General features: G+C 38.8%; 1 protein-coding gene and 1 long non-coding RNA gene across 3 annotated transcripts; one reads left to right on the top strand and one right to left on the bottom strand.

Moving 5' to 3' along the window:
- Positions 1 to 67: 67 nt before the first annotated feature.
- LOC308407301 lies at positions 68 to 21,220 on the top strand. 2 transcript variants are annotated; one of them, XR_013973662.1, is made up of 4 exons: positions 69 to 94; positions 6,970 to 7,061; positions 19,250 to 19,360; positions 19,501 to 21,220. It is a non-coding gene; the product is annotated as an uncharacterized lncRNA (long non-coding RNA). The 2 variants fall into 2 exon arrangements; XR_013973661.1 differs by lacking the exon at positions 6,970 to 7,061 and having other exon boundaries at positions 68 to 94.
- trh (thyrotropin-releasing hormone) lies at positions 1,432 to 3,696 on the bottom strand. Its single transcript, XM_080900064.1, has 3 exons — positions 3,599 to 3,696; positions 3,019 to 3,226; positions 1,432 to 2,662 (listed from the first exon to the last, which is right to left on the bottom strand). Exons 2-3 carry the CDS (start codon positions 3,206 to 3,208, stop codon positions 2,040 to 2,042), a joined length of 813 nt encoding a protein of 270 aa, XP_080756190.1. The 5' UTR covers positions 3,209 to 3,226; positions 3,599 to 3,696; the 3' UTR covers positions 1,432 to 2,039.
- Positions 21,221 to 21,520: the final 300 nt, after the last annotated feature.

Here is a 21,520-nt window from a genome sequence, read left to right as displayed (position 1 = left end):
TGGTCATGTGACTGACATCCAGTCGGTATGGAAGGAGAGGAGGGACAAAACTTGATTTTGCGGTTGGCGCTCCATCAGGAAAGTTCTCCGCAATGTAAGTACATATTTATTATATCCAACTTTTGGTTGTCTGTATTTTGTGCAAACCTGCACTGCTACCGTAAACAAACCATTTTTTAACTCTAACAACAGTTTGTCATTCCCGATGGAGGGTGATGGGAAAAATTCAAGGCTGGATAACTAAGGGTGTGTTTTTTGTGGTTGGGATGTGTGGTTGGGTTTGGCCAGCTTCATTAACTGCAACTACGAGCCTTAAGGTGAATCCAGCTGTACTGTGTAACCCTAGAACCTTTATTTGATCCAGTTTCAGTTTGTATAAGCTACAGGTCCCTAGTTTTATCCTACAGCATTTTTTCACTCGTTAAAACACAGTTTAAAGGATTCTTGGAGTGTGCACTTAGCTGACTGGCATTTATTGACAAGAGGGTACGAAGCAATCCACGGAGAATAGGTGAATAGTATGGACTCCCATCTCAGTTTCGACCTGTCTCATGGGCTTCACAAAATGATATATTGTGCAAATATTAATTTTTGATTTTCTTTTTCAAGAGAACATTCTTTAATATTCTTTTTAAGCATTTATAACTTTAAAAAAATAATAATAATTTATTTAGTTAAATTACTTATTATCACTGTTGGCACCAAGAGCACAGCCTGTCCTGGTGGCTCACAAGCCGTTTTATTGGAAGGGCTCATAGACAAAAAGTGATGCAAACACTAATAGAATCTATCTATCTATCTATCTATCTATCTATCTATCTATCTATCTATCTATCTATCTATCTATCTATCTATCTATCTATCTATCTATCTATCTATCTATCTATCTATCTATCTCTCTCTCTCTCTCTCTCTGTGTGTGTGTGTGTGTGTGTGTGTGTGTGTGTGTGTGTGTGTGTGTGTGTGTGTGTGTGTGTGTGTGTGTGTGTGTGTGTGTGTGTGTGTGTGTGTAGCTCATTATATAATAAACATTATATAATAAACACTTTGCCAGTCCACTGGCACTTCTGCTAGAGTTGTGAGTGTTCGGCGAAACATCTCCAATATTAGGTCTCCATCGTTAACTCACATGCTTGATGAATAATTTGCATATTGATCAGGCTGGTGGACAGCTGCTCCCAAGGCTCTGATGGAATGAGCCTAATTAAGCTGGGGAGTGGATATCTGACACACTCTGTCTGTTACTGAACTGCATAAATCATTCTCTAAGAGGCTTAGGCAGGGTGACTACTTTGGACTACATACTAATTAGGCTTGTGTTGAATCAACAGTTTAATGGTGCACCATGAAGCATTGCATTTGCTGGAACTAAAGCAAACCATACGTTTTTACCAATGCGTTTATTGTCCAACAAAAACATTGGTGGCTGACTTTAAGGCAATGGCAGCTTTTAATTTATAACATTAGCTTCAAATTACGTAAACCATGCAGTAATGTAGAAAAATAAGCAGTGACACAATTTATTTGCTGTGATATTCATTATATTTTACATGAGTAGAAAATAATGAAACGCTAATCGAACAGTGGAGGGAGCTTTTATGTGTAAACATAGACACTTTAATTTGATCTTAACACAAGCTGAACTGACGAGCGCCTGTTGCCTCACAGAGGCAACATCGCTAAAACCATCTGACTAATGTTTTAATCATCTGCCTCAATGTAAGAATAAATAATCTCATGTTATTTATATCGATAGCTATTAAAAGATCAACATATGGCCCCAACCCTTCTGAAAAAACAAAACAAAAACGTCTGTACAGCTAAATAGTTATTCCAAAGTTTGGATGGCAATTACGCATGAGCTCTCCAAGAAAATGTCAGACAAATGGCTTGCGGTAATGTCTCAAATGTCTTCAAAAGAACAAGCGGTGGCACAAAAGGTTTAATGATCTTTTTTTCATTTTTTATAATTCATTGTGGTCATTTAATTTGTACATTTATTTGTTTACAACACAGCGAAATACGCACTCCTGTCTAATCTACTCTCCATCCACTAAATCCTCATCCGGTGCAAACCTTTTACCCGGGTGTTGTCTCTTCTCCTCACCGTGGCCCTTGTTAACGTTGTCTAAAAAGTCGAGCAGCAGGCTGGTCTTGCTGCAGCTCGCAGGGTCCAAAACGTCACACGGACTGTTTGTGCCTAAATCCGGACTCGAGTTATCCCAAAACCGTTTCCCAGGGTGCTGACGCTTTTCCATCTCAGCGAGGTCTTCTTCTCCATCCGCGTCCGCATCCCCGTCACTGTCGCCGTCCTCATCCTCTAGAAGACGCTTACCTGGGTGCTGGCGTTTGCTGTGCAGCACCAGGTAACGCTTGCCTGGGTGTTGCCGTTTTGAAAGTTCACTGAGCAGGAGGATGGGGTTGTCAGAACTGTGACCCGCCGTGGAGCGCTTTCCCGGGTGCTGCCTTTTCTGCAGCTCTAGGAAAGAGTGCGTTTCATCTTCGCGCTTGCCCGGGTGCTGTCTTTTTTGAACATCAAAGTACTGTTCATCCTCGTCCTCTTCTCTCCTTCCTGGATGCTGCCGCTTCTCCAAATCATCACTATATCTCTTACCAGGGTGCTGTCGTTTTGTCACCCATTCTGGCTGAGAGTAATAGCCGTCTGGAAGAAAACAAGAGAGGAAAGTGGCTCTTAAATGTTTCAGAAGTCACTGATAAAAACCCGGTTTCTCTCTACCGCGTGCGCAGATAGTCGACCTGTTTCTTTGATTATTTATTTATTTATTTTTTAATTATAAAGGAGACATATTCTCTTGCATTGCCGATGTTAACTGTTTAGCAATTACTTAAACAAAATGTCTCCAAATGATACCTGAAAAGTGCGCACGAAACTGTAAACTACTGAGAATGTGCTGCAACTTTCAGGTACATCTAAGATATACCCGAAGTATCAGTATCGTATGAAATAAGATTTTATGACATTTTCTTAACTCAGAAAATAACATATGTTTTACGCACCATTTCTTCCGTCTTCATCCTGCAGCTTTTTGAGAATGGACCGTAACAGGAGAGTCTCTGCTCTCTCTAAAATAATGTCGTCTATGGTCTTTTGGTCAGTCTCATCCTCAGCAGACATGCTCTGTCCTCCAGACACCATCAAGTTGCAGACCGTTAGAGATGCAAGGATAAGCAGACATGTCGACTTCATGGTAATTTAGTTTTTCGTCTGAAACAGATCACGGCAGATAGGAAATATTAAACAGAAACAATATTAGTCTACTCTGCGCCACTGTATTTAAGTCAATTTTGGGACCAGACGTTTCGTTTTTGAATATAATTTTTTAAGTACAATTTTTTTTTTTTTTTTTTATCTTGAGAAATCCAGTTTTAGCAAAGCTGCTAACCAAGCCTTTGAGGCTTTGAGATCGCAGCAGCTTTGAAGATTGGTTTTTACAAAGAAATCTAAGAGAACTCTAAAGTCTCACCAAATAAATATGAATAAAACATGATGCATGAGATCTATCCAGATCAATTAAAGAGCAACCCTTAACCAGCAGACATATTTACATTTCCAATGAGATTAGTCTAAAAGCCTCACCTGGTAAAATATTGTCCTTTCCCCAGTTTCTGGCACTACCGGCAGTGATAATAGTTGCTTTCAGTCGCTTGCAGCAGTTGGTGACCTTAGAGGCCAAGTCTAGAGGTATGAGCAGATAACTTTCCGTCCCGGCATTTATACGAAACGGTCACTGTCGTCACACCAACACTGGAGTAATTTTTCAGGATCCTTCGTCCCTATTGATGTCACCAAGTCGTGCGCAACTGGATGTGGTGAATGATCGGCCAATAGGAGCTTTTGCTCGATATATATCTATATCTATGTCTATCTATCTATCTATCTATCTATCTATCTATCTATCTATCTATCTATCTATCTATCTATCTATCTATCTATCTATCTATCTATCTATCTGTGTGTGTGTGTGTGTGTGTGTGTGTGTGTGTGTGTGTGTGTGTGTGTGTGTGTGTGTGTGTGTGTGTGTGTGTGTGCAGTGAAATGTAAACAAAAGCAACAACAACAACAACAAACAAACAATGACAGACTGACAGAAGGCAGGATTTATGTGAGATTTATGTGATGAATATGTGAAAAAAAGAACAACTTTATTTTTAAAAGTTGCAAAATTCATTTGAGTGTAATGCACTAGTTTATAATATATATATGTCTCTGTGTGTATTCCGTGCTTTTTTCATTTTATTTTAGTATGTACTGTTTTTACTGCTTCTCTTAGATGATTACATAAATGGTCAGTATCTTATCATAAAATGTGGACATCTCCCATGGTGTGCCAACGAGGGCTGTAGCATGATGTGGGCTATTCATGCTTTTCTTAAATACCCTTAGGTCATGGGGCTCAGGAGGGTGGGATCACCCCATCTGGTTCTTCTGAGCACATACTGTATAGCCTAATGTGGTTTCTGGTCACGAAGCAGCAGTGCTGAATGTATCAGAGGTGGGTCTAACAAGTTTTACATGGCTGAGTGGGATGTTGACTCACTAAGCAACCAGAACAGGCAGAATGTGAAGTCTTCTGAAGCAGTTTTATTGTTTAATAACCTCTAGATATGTTTTTCCCTTCTCTTTCAACAGAATTAAATGTTACCCAAACCTGATTGTTCCACTCTGCCTGGCACTATCATATATGTAGCTATAGCTCATCAATTGCTTTAGTGTGTGATCTTACAGTATCTAAGGTTCACTAAAGCTATAGGTGGTTTTCACTCATTGCTTCACATTTCAAATCACATTCAGAAAGTGAAAATAGTCCACTTTTTTCTGGTTGTATTAACTGGACCAGAGCTGGCTATACTTAGAGTATTTCCACAGGTGAAAAACCCACAGGTGAACTTTACATATTAATGGGTCATTTCATGCAAATGCAACATCAGCCCTTTTCTCACAGTCAGGTGTCATTTGCAAGTGTTTGAAAACAGCTGCAGACATTTGCTTCCAAAGTTTCTTTCTGTACAAAATAATATCTGCAGTGCTTGAAATTCATATCATTCATATAGCTGACAGGCAAATACAGTTGGGTGCTTTTATAATAGCTGGTCTTGGTTATGAGGGCTTGACTTCAAAGACGTTTTTAAGTAAATTGCTGACAGCAATAACTCTGGATTGTTTATGAAACTATGTATTTCTTCAAGAAAATAGTTATTGTCAGGTAAATTTTGCGCTTGTGCTGCCGTTTTTTATGAGACTTGTCTTGGACTACATTCCAGATCTCATTAAACTACCTGTATAAAACTGCCTGTGTCCATTATGTAGAGTCATATCATTCCATCATCTGGATGAACTCCTCTCCAGTCTCACTCTGTCTGTGATGAATGTCAGCATGAATTGAATTGAGTGTGTAATGCTGTAATTGCCTGCTTTCAGTGTGCTGTCACGTCCAATACTTCAAGCAGGTTTGAAGTCACATGGTTAAAAATAGCAAATCAATTTTAAAATCATTCTTTCCACTGTTTTAATGAGTTTTACCGAAAGTCTAACTTAATTTTTTAATTTTTATCAGTCTCAGTTACATATTTCTGTGACGCTGAAATAATGATATTGTTAGTTCAGTAACAAAATGAGGTTAATGATTGGGTTAAAAGGTTTTAAAAGTGTTCACAGAATGTACAAGCCCACCACTGAAGCTTCTTTCCATGAGCAGTGTAAAGAAGGAAGGATAATTTCCCATAAGGACCAGTCTCTGTCTGATAGTGTGTTCTTACTGCGCTGCTTCAAACTGACACATAAAGTGACAGTAGTACAATTAGGACATGTCTGATCTGTATAGGCACCTCCTTACACCTGTCATGTAGTTCCCTCCCTCGTATAATGCTGAGAGGGCAACTACAAGTCTGAAGGAACCAATTAATTGCCCAAGAGTGTACATAGTTGGTTTTTAAGCAGTTTAAAAGGGTGGCATGTGCTTCGATCAGTGAAAGTCTTGTGATTCCACAGAACGTGTTCAGTGAATGTGGTGTCCTCGTGAGTGCAGATGTGAAACAATTAAAGAAGATGGAGTGAATGCTGCAGGTGTAGCGGCATTTAAAATATTCTCCTCTTATCCCTCTTAGACGTGGAATAAAACACAGCGTCCTTTCTTTTCATTCACTCTCATTCATCCTCCACAAACACTTGACACGAAAAACTTTTAGAGGTGGGAAATCACAGCATTAGAATTCTGGGCTGCATTACGTACCTCAGGAGGAGGTGATAGGTTAAGTGTACACCCTGTGCGTTGGGAGAAAATAATAAGACTCATTACCCTCTGCACTGTGTTTGCTCCAGCCTGGTTCGGTTTAGGGTTGTATATAGTCACAATGAACTTCTTCTTCTTGTTAAGAAACTTGATGCATTGCTGTGTGTTGTCCTGATTGTCTATCTGTATTTGGCTGCAGAGATGAGAAACCCCTATCAGATTTATTTTACTATTATTAAAGTATTAAAGTCTGCTTTGAAAAGGTCATACCACAGGACAGTAAAACATAAAACCAGTTAAATTAAATGAAAAAGACATACACCAAAGTGTAAATTTATATATTTTGCTGCCATTTACGCAAAATATATTTCATGTATAGATGACTTTTTATTCTCAAGTTGACAGTTACTAAAGGGAAACTCCCCAAGGCAGCCAATGAGTCAGCATAAGAAAAATAAGGGTGTGGAGCAGAAGGAAGAAGTGCAGTAATCCAGTATGCTTTCACAATAAGTAAAAAGACAAAAGGCTGGGTATAAACTAAGGAAGTATATACAATCTGTAACACTATGGCTTATTGTTCAGTCTGAGATTTTTGATTATTATATGTTATACAAAGTTTGTTTTACCACAGCCAATTAATAACCAGTTATAACACTGATTATTCAGGATGATTAAGTTCAGTAAAGCTAGACTGAGTTTACTTTGTTTTGTAAAACAGAACCCAGCTCCTGTTGTGTGTCTTCAGTGTGCAGATCAGGAGAGTCTTTTTCATGAGTCGACTTGGTGTCTGTTTGGAAGTCAACATTTATGGTAAAGGAAAACAAACACACACACTCAGATCATGTATACTGCAATATACCATCATGAATACTGCACACAGAGCCCCTAGACAAATACTGCTCACATTCACTTAAATTGCTTCACCTGCTATCTCCTGAGATCCAAATTTTCAATAATGGGTTTTCATTGACGCAAATTTCTTTCAGCAGGGTGATTTATCAAGTGTTAGGCTGACCGTGATATCATCCAGCAGGATGTGATCTGTATTTAGATCATCACGTGTATTTTTTTGGACCTACTGAGCGGTGAGACAAGAGTAAAAAAAGAATCTGCTACAAATGAGCATAAATATATAAAACAGACATGTCTAACTGTCGGCTCTGATTTCCTCAGGCACGCTAAACAAAGCAGTGACTTTAAAATGAAGCACTCGTATTTCACCGTTATTTTAAAAACCTGTGAAAAAGCAACATTAAGATTCCTTTTGAGTCATCTTTCTGAAAATCTAACATTCACGGTGCTTTGTTTTCTGGTTGAATGACACCATCTTCAAAGTAATTTGCAAAATAGTGCAAATATTAGTTTCTTTATTTGAGATTTTTTAGTCAGGCATCTCAACAAGGAAGCCCAAATCACACACTTTTACATCTAAGTGATAATGCCCATGTTATTATTGTGTGACAATCTGCATAGGGAGGACTTGGCAGTGGATGTGGGGACAACAATACATTGTTCAGATTGAATTTTAGATCATTACATCTTAGTAAGCCATTACCTATGTTTTCTAATTATTTGTCATGGTAACAGAAAAAAATCTCAATTTTTTGTTATTAATGAAGTGTTTACATTTATTGGGTGCCTTTAATGACATAAAACAGTCAGCACCAGAACCCTGAATAGGTCATGGTTGATTTAATCAGGAGTTAAGATTGTAACATTTGAGGAATAAGCTTTTAAATGTTTTGTCTTTGAGGAATCAGAGAAGTAGCAGAAGTAGAAGCTGACAGTGATCTATAACATATAACTGGTATCGGCCTTATGTTGTCCAATATGCACCAATACTAAAGCATTTTTTCTTCATAGATGATAATGCAGAATAAGACAGTTGCTGTCATTAGGAAATGGTGTCAATACATAGGAGTTAAGCAGACAGGGGTACAGATTTAGGCTGTTGTTCATAAGTTAATGACCAGATTGTGGGAAAACATGCTGTCAACTTCAGAAATAATGACCAGATTATTTCCTATCTGTCACTCTGTTATCTTAAATGCTTATCCAGTTCAGCATAGCCTGAGGGGCTGGAGCTTATCCTAGCTGTCACTGGGCAAAAGTTGGGCTGTAACCTGTACAGGCCGCCAGTCAGGGTTAACACATAGAGACAGACAAACAGTCACAGTCACACTCAAACCATGTACGCACAGGGAGAACAAGCAGCATTGGTATCAAAACTCCAGCTTCAGTTAACAAAAGGGATAGGGATAAGGCGATTAAAAATGCTGGTTGAGTAACTGGCTTGACACTTGACTTGGCACAGACAGCGTTGGAGGAAAGAAGCAGAAGACTGAGGTCTGAACATATTTCACTTGAAAGGTCAGCTGAGTGACCAGTTCAAGATGCTGAGATACTCCACTGAACATTTTAGAGGCTCCAGTGGGCTTACAGCTTCTGATTTGTGTAATTTTAGCTACAGTACCCATGTGAAACCAAAATATCAAAATATCTACCTCGGGAGCTAATATCGTTTTCTGAACATATCTTAAAGGTTAATAAAAAATGATAGGACAACAGGAAGACATATGCCACACGGTGAATGGTGCTCTTCTCTTAGAGACTTTGAAAAGCTGTATAAATATGTACCATTTCTTTTAGGATGAAGTAGGGCTGTGCGATATGACCAAAATCTCATATCCCGATATAAGAATTCTATCGTCTGATAACGATATAAATCACAAAAATGTAACATTTTCTGTAAATTCTGTGAATCTCGGGCAGCTCGACTTGCGGGAAGTGTTTCCAGCTGCGCGTCATGTAGCTGGAGTCGAGTGTTTTAACCGATGCATGAAACGATACATTTTTAGACACAAGTTGTAACGGCCGCCGTTTTCTTTGTGAGTATTTATTACACGGCGTGCTGCGGGGAAAAGCCTGTTCTAACGTTTGAGTCTAAGGTCTATTATTTAGCACCTGGCGGCTCTTTTTTACTTCTCATCCGTAAATAATCTGCTCTTTCACGTGATTCAGTTTATTGTGAAAAGTCTCAACAGGATCTTGAGCTTTATTGTGAAAGGTTTATGTGGAACATAAACAAGCAGACACGCGATGGTGTTACGTTGTTGCTAACCACAACGCATAAAAACAGGCGCTTGTTCGTCTGTAGTGTGGTTATATTAAATATAAGAGAAAGAGAGAACTTTAAGAAATTAATATAGCCACTACAGTGACCATCAAAACGATGAAAAAATATTGCCGTAAACAGTTTATTTTGCGACACCACGAAACAAACGATAGCGTAAAATGAAATGATAGACGTTTTTATATCGTCATCCGATATATATCGTTATATCGATCAGCCCTAGGATGAAGCGTGTATCAATCTAGAAAAGGAGAGCCAGTGAAAAAGTTTCCAGAAAGTTCCAGAAAGGAGAGAGTGGGTCTGTTGACAGGTGAAGTCCAACACCTCACTGCCAATGGATAGTCGAGAAGAAAGCAGCCAGAGGTGGCGAGTAAAAATACAAGACATCTGACTCTGACACCAAGGGCGTGTTAGGAGCGCTTGAGACAAGCACAATGAAGACAGACAACAGCAAACAGAGACACTAACAAATAAATAAACAATTCGTGTGTGGACGGCATGAAAACCCTGTCCCCCAAAAGTGACAGTGGCCTGACAGAGGTCACTGTGGCAGGGAATGAGTGACAGCTTCACAGGGTGTGCTGCTGGTGAAAGTGAATGTGTGGAAGAGGAGTGTGTCACAGGTCAGGAACACAGACCAGCTTTCGTAACCAGCTCGCCTTGCATGTTAATGTCACGCGGGAATATCATCACATTCACTCAAGGCGACTTATCACTCGTACTATTACTGTTTAACAGATTCACTTTGGAGTTCATTTAAAGACGGGCCAGAGCTGACGGTCTGCCTGCCATGCTCCATCACAGAGCTGTGCCAGTTGAATTGGTGAATTATCTTTGACTTACAGTCATTTTCAGGAAGTAAGACGGTGTTCATGGAGAAAGTGCTCAAAGTAAATACAAAAATGGGATCTTAAAGCCCTACCACAGTGGGTGATTTTACAGCAGCGCCCAGCAGCTGTTCAAGACCTTGATCAATCACAGTGATGACAACCCCAATGGCGTGTCCAGCGGGGTGGCCTGGGGGGGCACAGGCCACCCCCCAAACCAGACTGGCCACCCCAGGTGCCACCCCAAAGGCAAAACAATAAAATTCAATCAAATATCAAATGTCCGATTATGTTTTCACGGTGACGCTCAGATATCCGAGTGTAAGTGAATGCAGCATCGCTTCTGCGCTATGTGCATCACGTTAGCAAAGGTAGGAGAGCCAAGCGCGAAAGACGTCACTGCAGGAAACAATTTTTCGGTGAAAGAAAATGAGGACAGAATAAATGTCCCGGTAAGTAATATTAAGTTTGTTGAGTTTAGTAAACTTCGGTGAAATTAGAATACCAAGGAAAAAATAACACTTAAAGAATTATTGCAGCCGTCGAATATTTCTGACAGTTTGCTACTGAGGGCAGCTAACATAAGAGTTATGAGTTATAAGATATAATCTAAGTCGTAACATTGCTGTATGGAGCTGCAGATTTGGTTGCAGGTTAACATAGCTGGACTGGCCATCGGGCATACCGGGCATATCCCCAGTGACTTATTTTTTATTTTTTTTGTAATGGCATGAACAATGAGAGGTGGTGGATTGGCCAGATGCAGGTCGATGTGTAGAAATAACTCCGTTGTTTGGTGGTGGCTATGGCGGAGCTTCCACAGAGGCAACAGGTGGATGAGGGAAGGGGAGGCAGGAGGAGAGACCCGAAGCAGCCACCAGTCCGAGTGTCAGGTGAACTGAACTTCAGGTAAGAAGTTATGACCTGCAGTCTATCTGGGTCAGATATAAACCAAGTTTAGGTGGAGTTTATTTTCATGTTGCTGACTTTTTACTGTCAGTTGCAATAACTCATACTGCGTTCTAGCCAGTTTGACGGAGTTTTTATACAGCTGGGTGGGTGCTATGAAGTTACTGATAGTGAACTTTATTTTATTCATAAGGTTAGTTAGTAGAGTTGCCAACGGCTCCTTAAAAAAATGGAATGGTCCCTCAATCAGAGAAAATATTACACGTTTGTATTGAGCTGAGAAGAGACGCAGTTTGTCCCGGACTTTAGCTAGAATGGAAAAAGACACAAAGCTGGATTTATTCTGTCTTTACGTTGCACAGCTGCCTCTTCTTCTTTCATTCTCTCCCCCTCCCTCTCCTGTTGCTACTTCAATCATGAAACTGATCAATGATCAGCTGATCGGCTTTTCTCTCTTGTTTGTTTATCGCCCACTTTGCGCCAGAAAGAGGAAACCAGCGGATATTGCGCTAAACAACAGCAGCACGTTTAAGCTTGATCAGCTGTTGTTAGAATTTATTTAATATTAATTTCTAGTATCAGCTGATGTTTGCTGGAGCCACAGCTGTAAAGCTGCTGGTCATGATGTCTGTTTAGATATGTGGTGAGAGGGAAACATGAAGATGAAACCAGGAGATGTCCTTACTGAACCATCAGAGCTGAACAGGTGATGGAGAAACAGGTTTACCTTTTAGGTGACATGAATGAGTTGAAGTTATGAACTGTTTCTGAGAGATAAATAACACCAGGATCCTTTTTTATGTAGCTGACAGCTGGTAACTGTGCAGGGGCGGGTCTAGCAAAGTTTTGCCAGGGGGCAGGTAGGGCATTAACAGGGAAAGGTGGGCACAAAGAAATACTTTTCTTTCTTATTCTCATTTAAAATATCTAGCTTTTATTAAATAATTATCTAAATCTTACAACCAAAGTTTTTATCTGACGTAAAATGTATAGAAATCATACATATACCAACAAGACTGTACATCACTGTCACAACAGGGTTTGTTTTCAGTCAAAGTCTTTATGGCTTTAATACCTGGTGGGTCGGTCTCTAGTCAAAATGCCCGATTTTCTGTCCCAGTCCAGCCCTGCAGGTTAATACTGGCAGTGTCACCATGCCAGCTGACTGTATTTCATCATCAGCCAGTGTTGTTCTTTATCAATATTACCAAAGTAAGGCAGCATAGAAAGTATTTACTTGCTTTCAGGTTTTATTCAAATGTTAGTCTTTTCAGTTGTTTCCCCACTTTTTTCCTGTTTCAAAATCAAACACCAGTTTGTGAGAAGATTATCTTCTTTTTTTAACAGGCAGATAAAGTTTTGCATTGGCTAATTTGTCAATTGTTTGTTACAAATGTTCGTATTTTAATTTTCAAAAATGTTTTTGCCCAAAACATATGTGCAGTATATGTCAGTAAAAATACTATGCAAATATTGCTGTCCTTGAATGCTGAGTAAGCACTGACAAAGCACTGATTGTATCTCTTGTACTTTATCAACGCAGTATCTAAAAACTTTGCACCGTAGTGGTTAAAATCTCATTCTAATAAGAGTTAAAAGTGCATTTGGTTATTAGGTTTATAGGATTATTGAATTATGGTTAAGGGTTGGTAGAAATTTTTTTTTAAACATTATCTGCCAATTAAATCTGCCACCCTTCTCCAAATCTGTGCCCCTACCTGGCCCCCCCAACAAAAATTTTCTAGACACGCCACTGGACAACCCTGCAGCTATGAAATGGCTGTAGAGGGGGCTGTGGCATCAGCTGAAACAGTGTTTATTGCATAGCTAAGCTGTGCCATCTACACTGTGGACAGAGTGATAAATGTACACGTGTGAGGATCCAGAAAAGAATCTTTTAATTAAGGCGATGTTACGGTATTGGAATAAAAGTGAAGCACACATCTTCACATCAAGCCTATTTAACTTTCATGCACATATTTACAAAAGTTTTCCCATTTCCCACAAGTGCCAAATCTAAAGGTAATACTCACGAGAGCCGCTGGTGTGTCACAGAATTTTTAGTTTGCCATTCTGTGGCTAGGAATTTCAAATCATTACTCAAACTCTGAAAGCTGGGGTTGTTTCTGTTCCTATATTGACTGCTGCCTTATTTCCTCATTTTTCATTGCACTGAACAGTTACTCTGAAGTCACAATATGCACAGACATCACACTCCAACACACACACACACACACACACACACACACACACACACACACACACACACACACACACACACACACACACACACACACAGGAGGAGAGAGCAGGATGACTTTGCATTATTTATTTTCAAATTTCATCTCTGTCTTTAGCTGTGTGTCTGCAGCCTTGAGAATCCTATTATCTCTCAATAACCTGTGAGGCGCCTGTGTGTTTCTTCAGCGGGAGACTGTGATTAGTGCACTACTACCACATGCTCCAGCTCACTTATCACTGTGCTCGCTCTCTTCTCCTGAGTGTCTATCCCCCCTCGTCTTTTCTCCCCTCTGCCTCAGTCAGGTAGTGTCTGGGACCAGTTGTAATCGTGCTAGATTGAGCTGATCTTTCAGTCTCACGCCTGGCTCGATTGCAAATGTGACGTTTTAAATATTTAGTATTTCAAGAGTTATGAAAGCGAAAATATTTCTGGGAAAAAAATGAATAGAATGATAACAGCACTAAAGAGAAGATATATATCGTTTTTCTTTGTAACTCAGTCCTTAAAGTGAAATACAGTTGAATAAAAAAATATCAGGGTGCTTATAGCTTTAAAACCTTGCTAAGAGTGGAGTATATTTTCTTAATAGCAGAACTTGGGTCTATTTGATCATGATTTCTTCTGCTGAGGTAGATTGCTTTACGAACATTAGCTGATAAGATTCAAACAGAAACAAATGGCTTATTTGGTTGAGCTGTTTTTACTCCTCTAATGTAAAAGGCTGATGGGGTATTGCTGTAACCCCACCGGGCAGCCATTGAGCACGCTTAAGTTTGTGAATGCAATTACTAGAGAAGGAAGTGTAGAATTTTCAAAATGATATCACAGGTGTATGTATTCACTATTTTTACTAAATCTTGTATGAGTTTAAGTCTCAGTGCTACATTTTGATGGTAGGATCAGAGTTTGGCCTAAACAACATTTAACCACAGATTGTCCTGGCTCAGCTGTTCAAATATCTGAGAATATAACTGTTTCAAGCACATTGTTGAATCTGTGCTATGAAAAATTATGGCAGTACTATAAAGTGTCCAGTGAGTGGACACTTTATAGTACCCACCTTTATAATACATGACTATTTGTATTTCAAAGGGGCCTTGCAATGACCAAATATTCAATTCACTTCCATTCAGTTCATTTCAATTTTATTTACACAGCGCCAAATCACAGCAACAGTTGTCTCAAGGTGCTTTGTAAGGTGAAGACCCTACAATAATACAAAGAAAACAGAAAACCCCAATAATCGTATGAGCTATGAGCAAGCGCTTTGGTAACAGTGGGAAGGAAAAAATCCCTTTTAACAGGAAGAAACCTTCAGCAGAACTAGGCTCAGGGAGGGGTGAGCATCTGTCACGACCCGTTGGGATAAGGGAATAAGACGGGAAAAAAGACATGCTGTGGAAGAGAGCCAGAGATTAATAGTAAGTCATGATTAAATGCAGAGAGGTGTATAGACACATAGTGAGTAAGGTGACTGATGAAGAAACACTCAATGCATCATGGGAATGACCCAGCAGCCTAGACCATTTCAGTGTAACTAAGGGAGGATTCAGGGTCACTTTAACTATATGCTTTAGCAAAAAGGAACGTTTTAAGTCTAATCTTAAAATTAAAAATGCTGTTTGTCTCCCAAATCCAATATGGAAACTGGTTGACACCCAAATTGCATTTCCTCTTTACTGAACTTAATATCTTTATTTTATTTTTTAATTTTACATTTGGCCTTAATAGCACAGTGATGCAGACTGCTACCAAACATATACAGAAAAAGTTACTATCATCCCAGGAAGCATACCCCCCTTGAGGCCCATCTGAAGCCACTGTGGGCAGATGCATAGTGTGGACAGCCCACTGTGGTCCCCAGTACCAGTGTGAAACAAAGGACACATGGGCCCAAATGAGGCAGTCCTTAGTATGGCCTGACTGTGGGCTGCCCACTCTAACAAGAGACAGGTTCACAGTGGTTCCCCTCCAATCCTATCAAATAAGTTAGTCTGTCTTAGAAAATGCAATATGGCCTGATAACTTTCACTTCTGAGTTCGTTTGCAGAATATATCAATAAGATCCAGTTTAACTTCCATTTTACTGAGCTTGTGAATCATTCGCTGTCTCTCAGACTCACATTTCTCACAGTGTAATAAAGCATTTTCTGTAGTTTCATCTTACAATAGCTACATTTCCTGTATGATATTTCCTTATATATATATATATATATATATATATATATATATATATATATATATATATATATATATATATATATATATATATATATATATATATATATATATATATATATATATATAATGTGCCGTTTGGGACCCACGCGGTATAAAAATGTGGGTTTCCCTGCATGGACATGTGTGCTGGGACAGCCTGGCTGGACTTTTAAAAAAATTTTTTAACATTCATAAATGTTAATTGTATCAATACCAAGATGGTGATATTTTGTTGTGGTTGCCATCTTGATGAACCCCAAGAAGAAACACTTAGTTTAAGTAATAAAACCAGTCACAGGTGAAATAAATAACTCTGTTCATTTCACTACAACGTTAGACCAGATTTTTCTTCTAAAAGTGACTCTACGTACCTTTTCTGCAGTGTCATAGTTTCAGATTCAAAGGCTCCTGGTATCAAATCTTAAGATATATCCTCTCATTAAATTTCCACATACAGCTCAGAGATTTTATGTCACTTAGTTGTATTTTCAGCCCGCTGTGGTCCTCGTGGCAAAGTGGAAATGTATGAAGATGAAACAGAATAGCGATGTGCTTCCCTTGTATCATTATCTGTATGTGTACTGAGCTGTAACTGAGAGGTGTTTAGCTGTAACATGCAAACCATTCATCTTCTGTAGGTAACAGAGGGGGATTGCAGACACACCGCAGAGTCCATCTCCAGTATCTCCCCCAAAGATCCTTCAGTGTAGTTAATCTAATTGGGAGAAATGGTAGGCAGCCACAAAGCATATTAAAAGTATATTTATCACCAGATGTAAATGCCACAACATGCAAATGCCGTTATCTTCCTCACTGTCATTTCCCCCTACGCAGAATGGAGCACTTATGTCAAATTTATTGCACGCGCACTAAGAAAAATGCTCCCACTGGGTTTTTAGAAATGGCTCATCAGAAGCTCAATGGAGCTTTAAAATATTTTGTTTCTAGAAATACTGGAAACCGCATATCTTGGCATCACATTTTCATCTTTCAGTCTGTTTTCTGCCCTTTAGTAAAATGGCCTAGATGCTCAAGTGAAATTGAGCAATAAAATAGAAAGCAAAAGAAAACCTATTTGATGGGGAAAAACAGTCAATAAAACCATGCTCTCTTAATTTGCTCTACTGCTGTCACACCTCTAAAGTAACTACCCACTAGTTGCTGTTACAGCTAAGCCTACGACACTACTCAACATTAATTTTTCAATGCTTCTTATGGGTGAGCGTGCTAATAACATCATCAGTATGGATGGTAAGTTTAGATACACTGTTCCAAAAAATAGTAAAGTCAAATTATTTTACTGTGTATTTTACAGTTGTGTACTGTTTTTCTAGAATATCATTACATTTACATAAGTAACACTGTGATCTGACACGTCAAATGTAAAATAACATAACATCACTGTAAATGTAATAAAACACAATTTACTTGTTTGTTAAATATATTTTGTTGTACATATGCATATTTAGATTGTAAAAATACATTCAGAAATGTCTCCCATCATGCCTTGGGACATGTGCTGCTGTTTAGATGTTCTTGCTTTATTGTTTATGGTTACGTTACTTTTAACTGTTATCTTGAATGTTGTGTTTACGCCGTGGTGCAGCGTCACTGACAGTTGTTGTTTTGTAGAGAGAGTGCTGTACCATGAATGACTTCTGTTGTGCTGTTGTTGAACCTTGAGGCACATTGTAACACTGGCAAGTGTTTTATGAAAGAGCTCCCCCTGCCAGCTTGGGGTTGAATAATAAGCTCAATCTCTCTCTGTGAGCTTCTTTGTTAAGATTTCTCTGCATGCCACAATGTAAAATATTGCACGGACACGCTGTGCTAATTATATGTTTTGAAAAAGAAATGTAGAGGTAGGAATTGCAATTGATATAAATAACATGACGCTGAGCATCGGCCAATGAATGTCAACTAACAACAAGGTATGGCTGTGACCGTAGGAAAAAACCCTAATATGAATGTATTTTACTGTGTATTTTACAGTAATGTTCTGTTCTTCTAGAATATCATTAAAGTTACGTAAATAGACTTTGACTTCACATTTTGAATGTAAATTAACGTTAAATCACTGTAATGTAATACAACGTAATTGTCATGATTATTAAATGTCTGCCTGTACATATGCATATTTAGATTGTTAAAATACATTCACAAATGTATCATGATTTCACAAATATCTGTCCGTTATTTGAAAGATTGAACTGTTGAATTCAAATGTAATGCTATGGAAAAGTATATAACATGATCCCTATAAGCTTGTGTTACATCACATAAGTATTATTATCATTGCTAGTTAGGGCGTTCGTGGCTCAAGAGTTGGCAGTTCGCCTTGTGATCAGAAGATTGCCGGTTCGGGCCCTGGCTCGGACACTCTCCGTCGTTGTGTCCGTGGTCAAGACTCTTCACCTACTGCCTACTAGTAATGGCCAAAGGGGCCGATGGTGCGATATGGCAGCCTCGCCTCTGTCAGTCTGTCCCAGGGCATGCAATCAATTATTATTTAAACTAACTGCTAACTGTATATTTCTGTACATTTACGTATTATGATTCATATTTCCACATTCAGTGACCTTGTTTATAAGTAATTTCATTGTTTGATCACGTAAAAATGTTCCTAATTTAATGTCTAAAAGCACTTGGAAAAGGCAGAATCCCATGTCAAATTAGCGCAACAAACTCTATTTTCATTATTGAAAATAACTGTATTTTTATGGGACAGTTATTTTCTGTTATTTTACGGTCGTATTTTGGCGCCCCAGCTGCCGGAACATTACCGTTGTTTTAGGATGTGTTTTTTAACAGTGTAGATTTCCACGTGTATCCCCAGGCACGTTATTGTGCCTTTCACTTGTATCCTAATCAAATACAGTAATTTTTCCATCCTATGGGAAAATATTTTTAACAAATATGCATTAGCAAACATGGATAGTCATACTGTTCTTATGCAGGACTATTTGAAATGTAATAAGCATTCTTTAGAGAACAAAGATAGCTACCCGCTTCGTGCAAAAGTCAGTCAGTTGCAAGAAGTCTAATTTTAATTACCCACTTGTAAAATACCAACCAAAAAATGAAAGAAAACAATTAAAATCTGGATGTTTATTAGGCCGTAGCATAACCCCCGATTTCTTCTTTTCCTCGTTGGATTTACCAGTGTGCTTAGGATCACCAAGAGGTTCACTTCCTGATCATCTTCAAGTCCTCGACAGATGGCTTCACATAATGTTTAAAACACTTCTTGGTATCATGCTGAAATTATTGCTGAATTAAGCCCTGCAAGCTGTTCATTCCCTGAAGACGTTGAGCAAACACCAAAACATAACATGTCCAATCCAGTGCTTTTCAGCTGGTATGACGTTCCTGCCCCGAAAAGCTGCCTTTGGACTATAAACATGTCGGTGACTGTGGCTAAGAAATTTTCTCTTTACTGTTGCTATACATATTAATTAAAGCATTTTCTGCATGTTTATTAGTAAACCTGTAATTTTTCTTTGATATTTGTTGGACAGGAAAGGCCTGTTCCTGGCATGTCTCTCATGCAAGAAAAATATGTGCATTCTGTTTCTGATTGCAGTGACATGCACTGTTGACAATATTAATGTGATGGTCTCCTCTCTGTGTGTGCTCACACATTTGTAATTCTGCTTGTGTGTTTCAGAGGCAGCGCCTTCTCCCGGCTCTTTCTCCTGCCCTCTCTTTGCTCCTGGAAGCAGTTCAGTAATCACTCACCTGTGTGCAATCGAATGTTTTTAGTCACTCACTAGTTAAGGTGAGTTCTATTTAAGAGCTCCCTCAGTTGCTGCATCTATTGTGGTAGTGTAGATCTGTTCCTGGTGTTTTGGGGTTTTTTGAGTTTGTAAAAAAAGTCAGTTTTTTACCTTTTGACTTACCTGAATCTGCTCTTTGCAGATGACTCCGGTCATGGTGGATATGTGGGGAGAAACGTGTTTGGAAAAATGGAAGTCTGTGGAGAGGAAGAGACTCAGCGAGGGAAAGCTGTGTAGAAACAGACTTGTTATTCATCTATGCTTCCCGCCCAGAAAGAAGACATTCAAACAGTTTTCTAGTTGCAGTTCAATCTTTATTGCCTGTGAAAACATCTGTGTGCAAACAAAATCCGTTGAACTTTTATTTTTGTATTCTAAGTCTAATTGTCGGTTCATGACAACTGAACTTTATTTCCATGCCCAGTGACAAGTGCAAAACATTCATATTGTGCACAACAACAGTAATTATTGCATTATTACTGTGTGATTTATGTATTTATAATATAAAGCAGTCGACATGGGAAAAATGCTATAGAGGATTTTTACCAGTGGAAAGTGAGAATAAAAACAGGCTTTCTGTGGAGTTCCACATTATTGCCACAATTACACTGAACCTGCCACACCTAGGAACTAAACCCCAATATTCTTTCCTTCCCTTTGGGGACTGAATTTGCCATTTTTGAGTTTCCTTTGCCCAAGCCTAAAAGGTGCTGAGTCTTATTTCAACACCTGGTACTGTGCACTAGAAGCCTTGGCAGACATGGTCTAATGAAGCCATGTAGTAGCAGTACTACATTGTCTGCAAAATGTAATGTTATCCAATACTTCATACCATACTGCTATCCTATTATCACTATATTGACCCAGCAGCCTCCAGCTAGGCCTTGATCAAAAACACTGCTATGTGCAGTATTTCCATCTTTCACTCCATAAAGAATTCAACACCAGAAATTCATGGGCCAAGCATTTTGGAACATGTTTTTGCAAGGGATCAGATCATCAAACAAATTTTAATATTAGACAAAGATGACCCAAATAAATACAAAGTAAAATCTGTAAATGATGATTTTGTTGATTAAAGTTTTAAAGCTATCCAAATTCAATCAGCTGTAATTGCTCAAATGTAAATGCTCACTAGACCTAATAACTAGTTGTGTCAGCCCTGGCAGAAAGAACTGCAAAGATTAACAGTAGCTGGCCGTGAGACTTTCACATCACTGTGGAGGAATTTAGTTTTTTTGTGCAGAATTGTTTTAATTCATTCATTTATGAAGAGCCTCTTTAAGCTTAAAGAGGCTCTTTAAATGAAGGCATGACCTAGGTCATGCCTTCATTTGGCTTTTTTGAGTCATTCAGAGGTGGAATTGCTAGTGTGTTTCAGATCATTGTTCTGCTGCATGAATTGTGACCATCATTTTATTTTACGCCAGATGTAATAGTACGCAAACCTTCAAAAAAGTTCAACTTTTTCATTATCAGTCCATAGAGTATTTTCTCATAATTTTTCGTTACATTTTTGGTTTTTTTGGAAAATGTGAGACAAGCAATTGTTCTTTTTGTTCTTTAGCAGTGGTTTTCTCCTTGGAAGTTGCCTATGTATGCTATTTGTTTTGTCTCCTTCTTGAATCGTGAACATGAATGTAACCCTACTTACAGTTTATTATCAAGAATGACCAAACTCCCACTAGGCCAGTATCAGATAATCTAGGATCAGCAGGAGCCCAAGGTATAAACATCGATAGGAGGGACCACACCAGGGTAAACAGTTCACAAGTTGTCATATTTGACATACAGCAGCTGCAAACAAATGTACTGAAAGCAATAAAATAAAATACAAAATATTTGGCCCAAAAACTAAATAAAAGTGCACGCATACAGCTTTATCTGAGTCAAATGTATGAATGAATAATGTCTGGTAACTGATGGATTGTTGGGGCCCATTCAGTTTGTCTAACGTTTGTCCTGCCACACTCAGGTGAAGGAAGAAAGTTTGTAGTCCTGCAGGTATCTGAAGCTTCAATGGGAACTACGGAAAGTCATGTGATCAAGGTCAACTGTAGGGGTCGCTGGGAGCTCAGCGCTGATTGGCCAAGTTACACAACAACAAATAATCTTATTTGTCCACATCTTCCTTTAAACAAAAGAAAAAAAGAAATGACCAA

This window comes from Rhamphochromis sp. 'chilingali' (genome assembly GCF_963969265.1).
Source record: "Rhamphochromis sp. 'chilingali' genome assembly, chromosome: 12".
In the NCBI taxonomy this organism is placed as follows: Eukaryota; Metazoa; Chordata; class Actinopteri; order Cichliformes; family Cichlidae; genus Rhamphochromis; species Rhamphochromis sp. 'chilingali'.
This window is presented reverse-complemented; position numbering and strand designations above follow the sequence as displayed.

Coding starts and splice junctions, on each gene's coding strand:
- trh (XM_080900064.1), bottom strand. CDS start 3,208: ATGAAGTCGACATGTCTGCTTATCCTTGCATCTCTAACGGTCTGCAAC. Junction 2,663..3,018: donor GGATGAAGACGGAAGAAATG/GTGCGTAAAACA, acceptor GTTTTCTTCCAG/ACGGCTATTACTCTCAGCCA.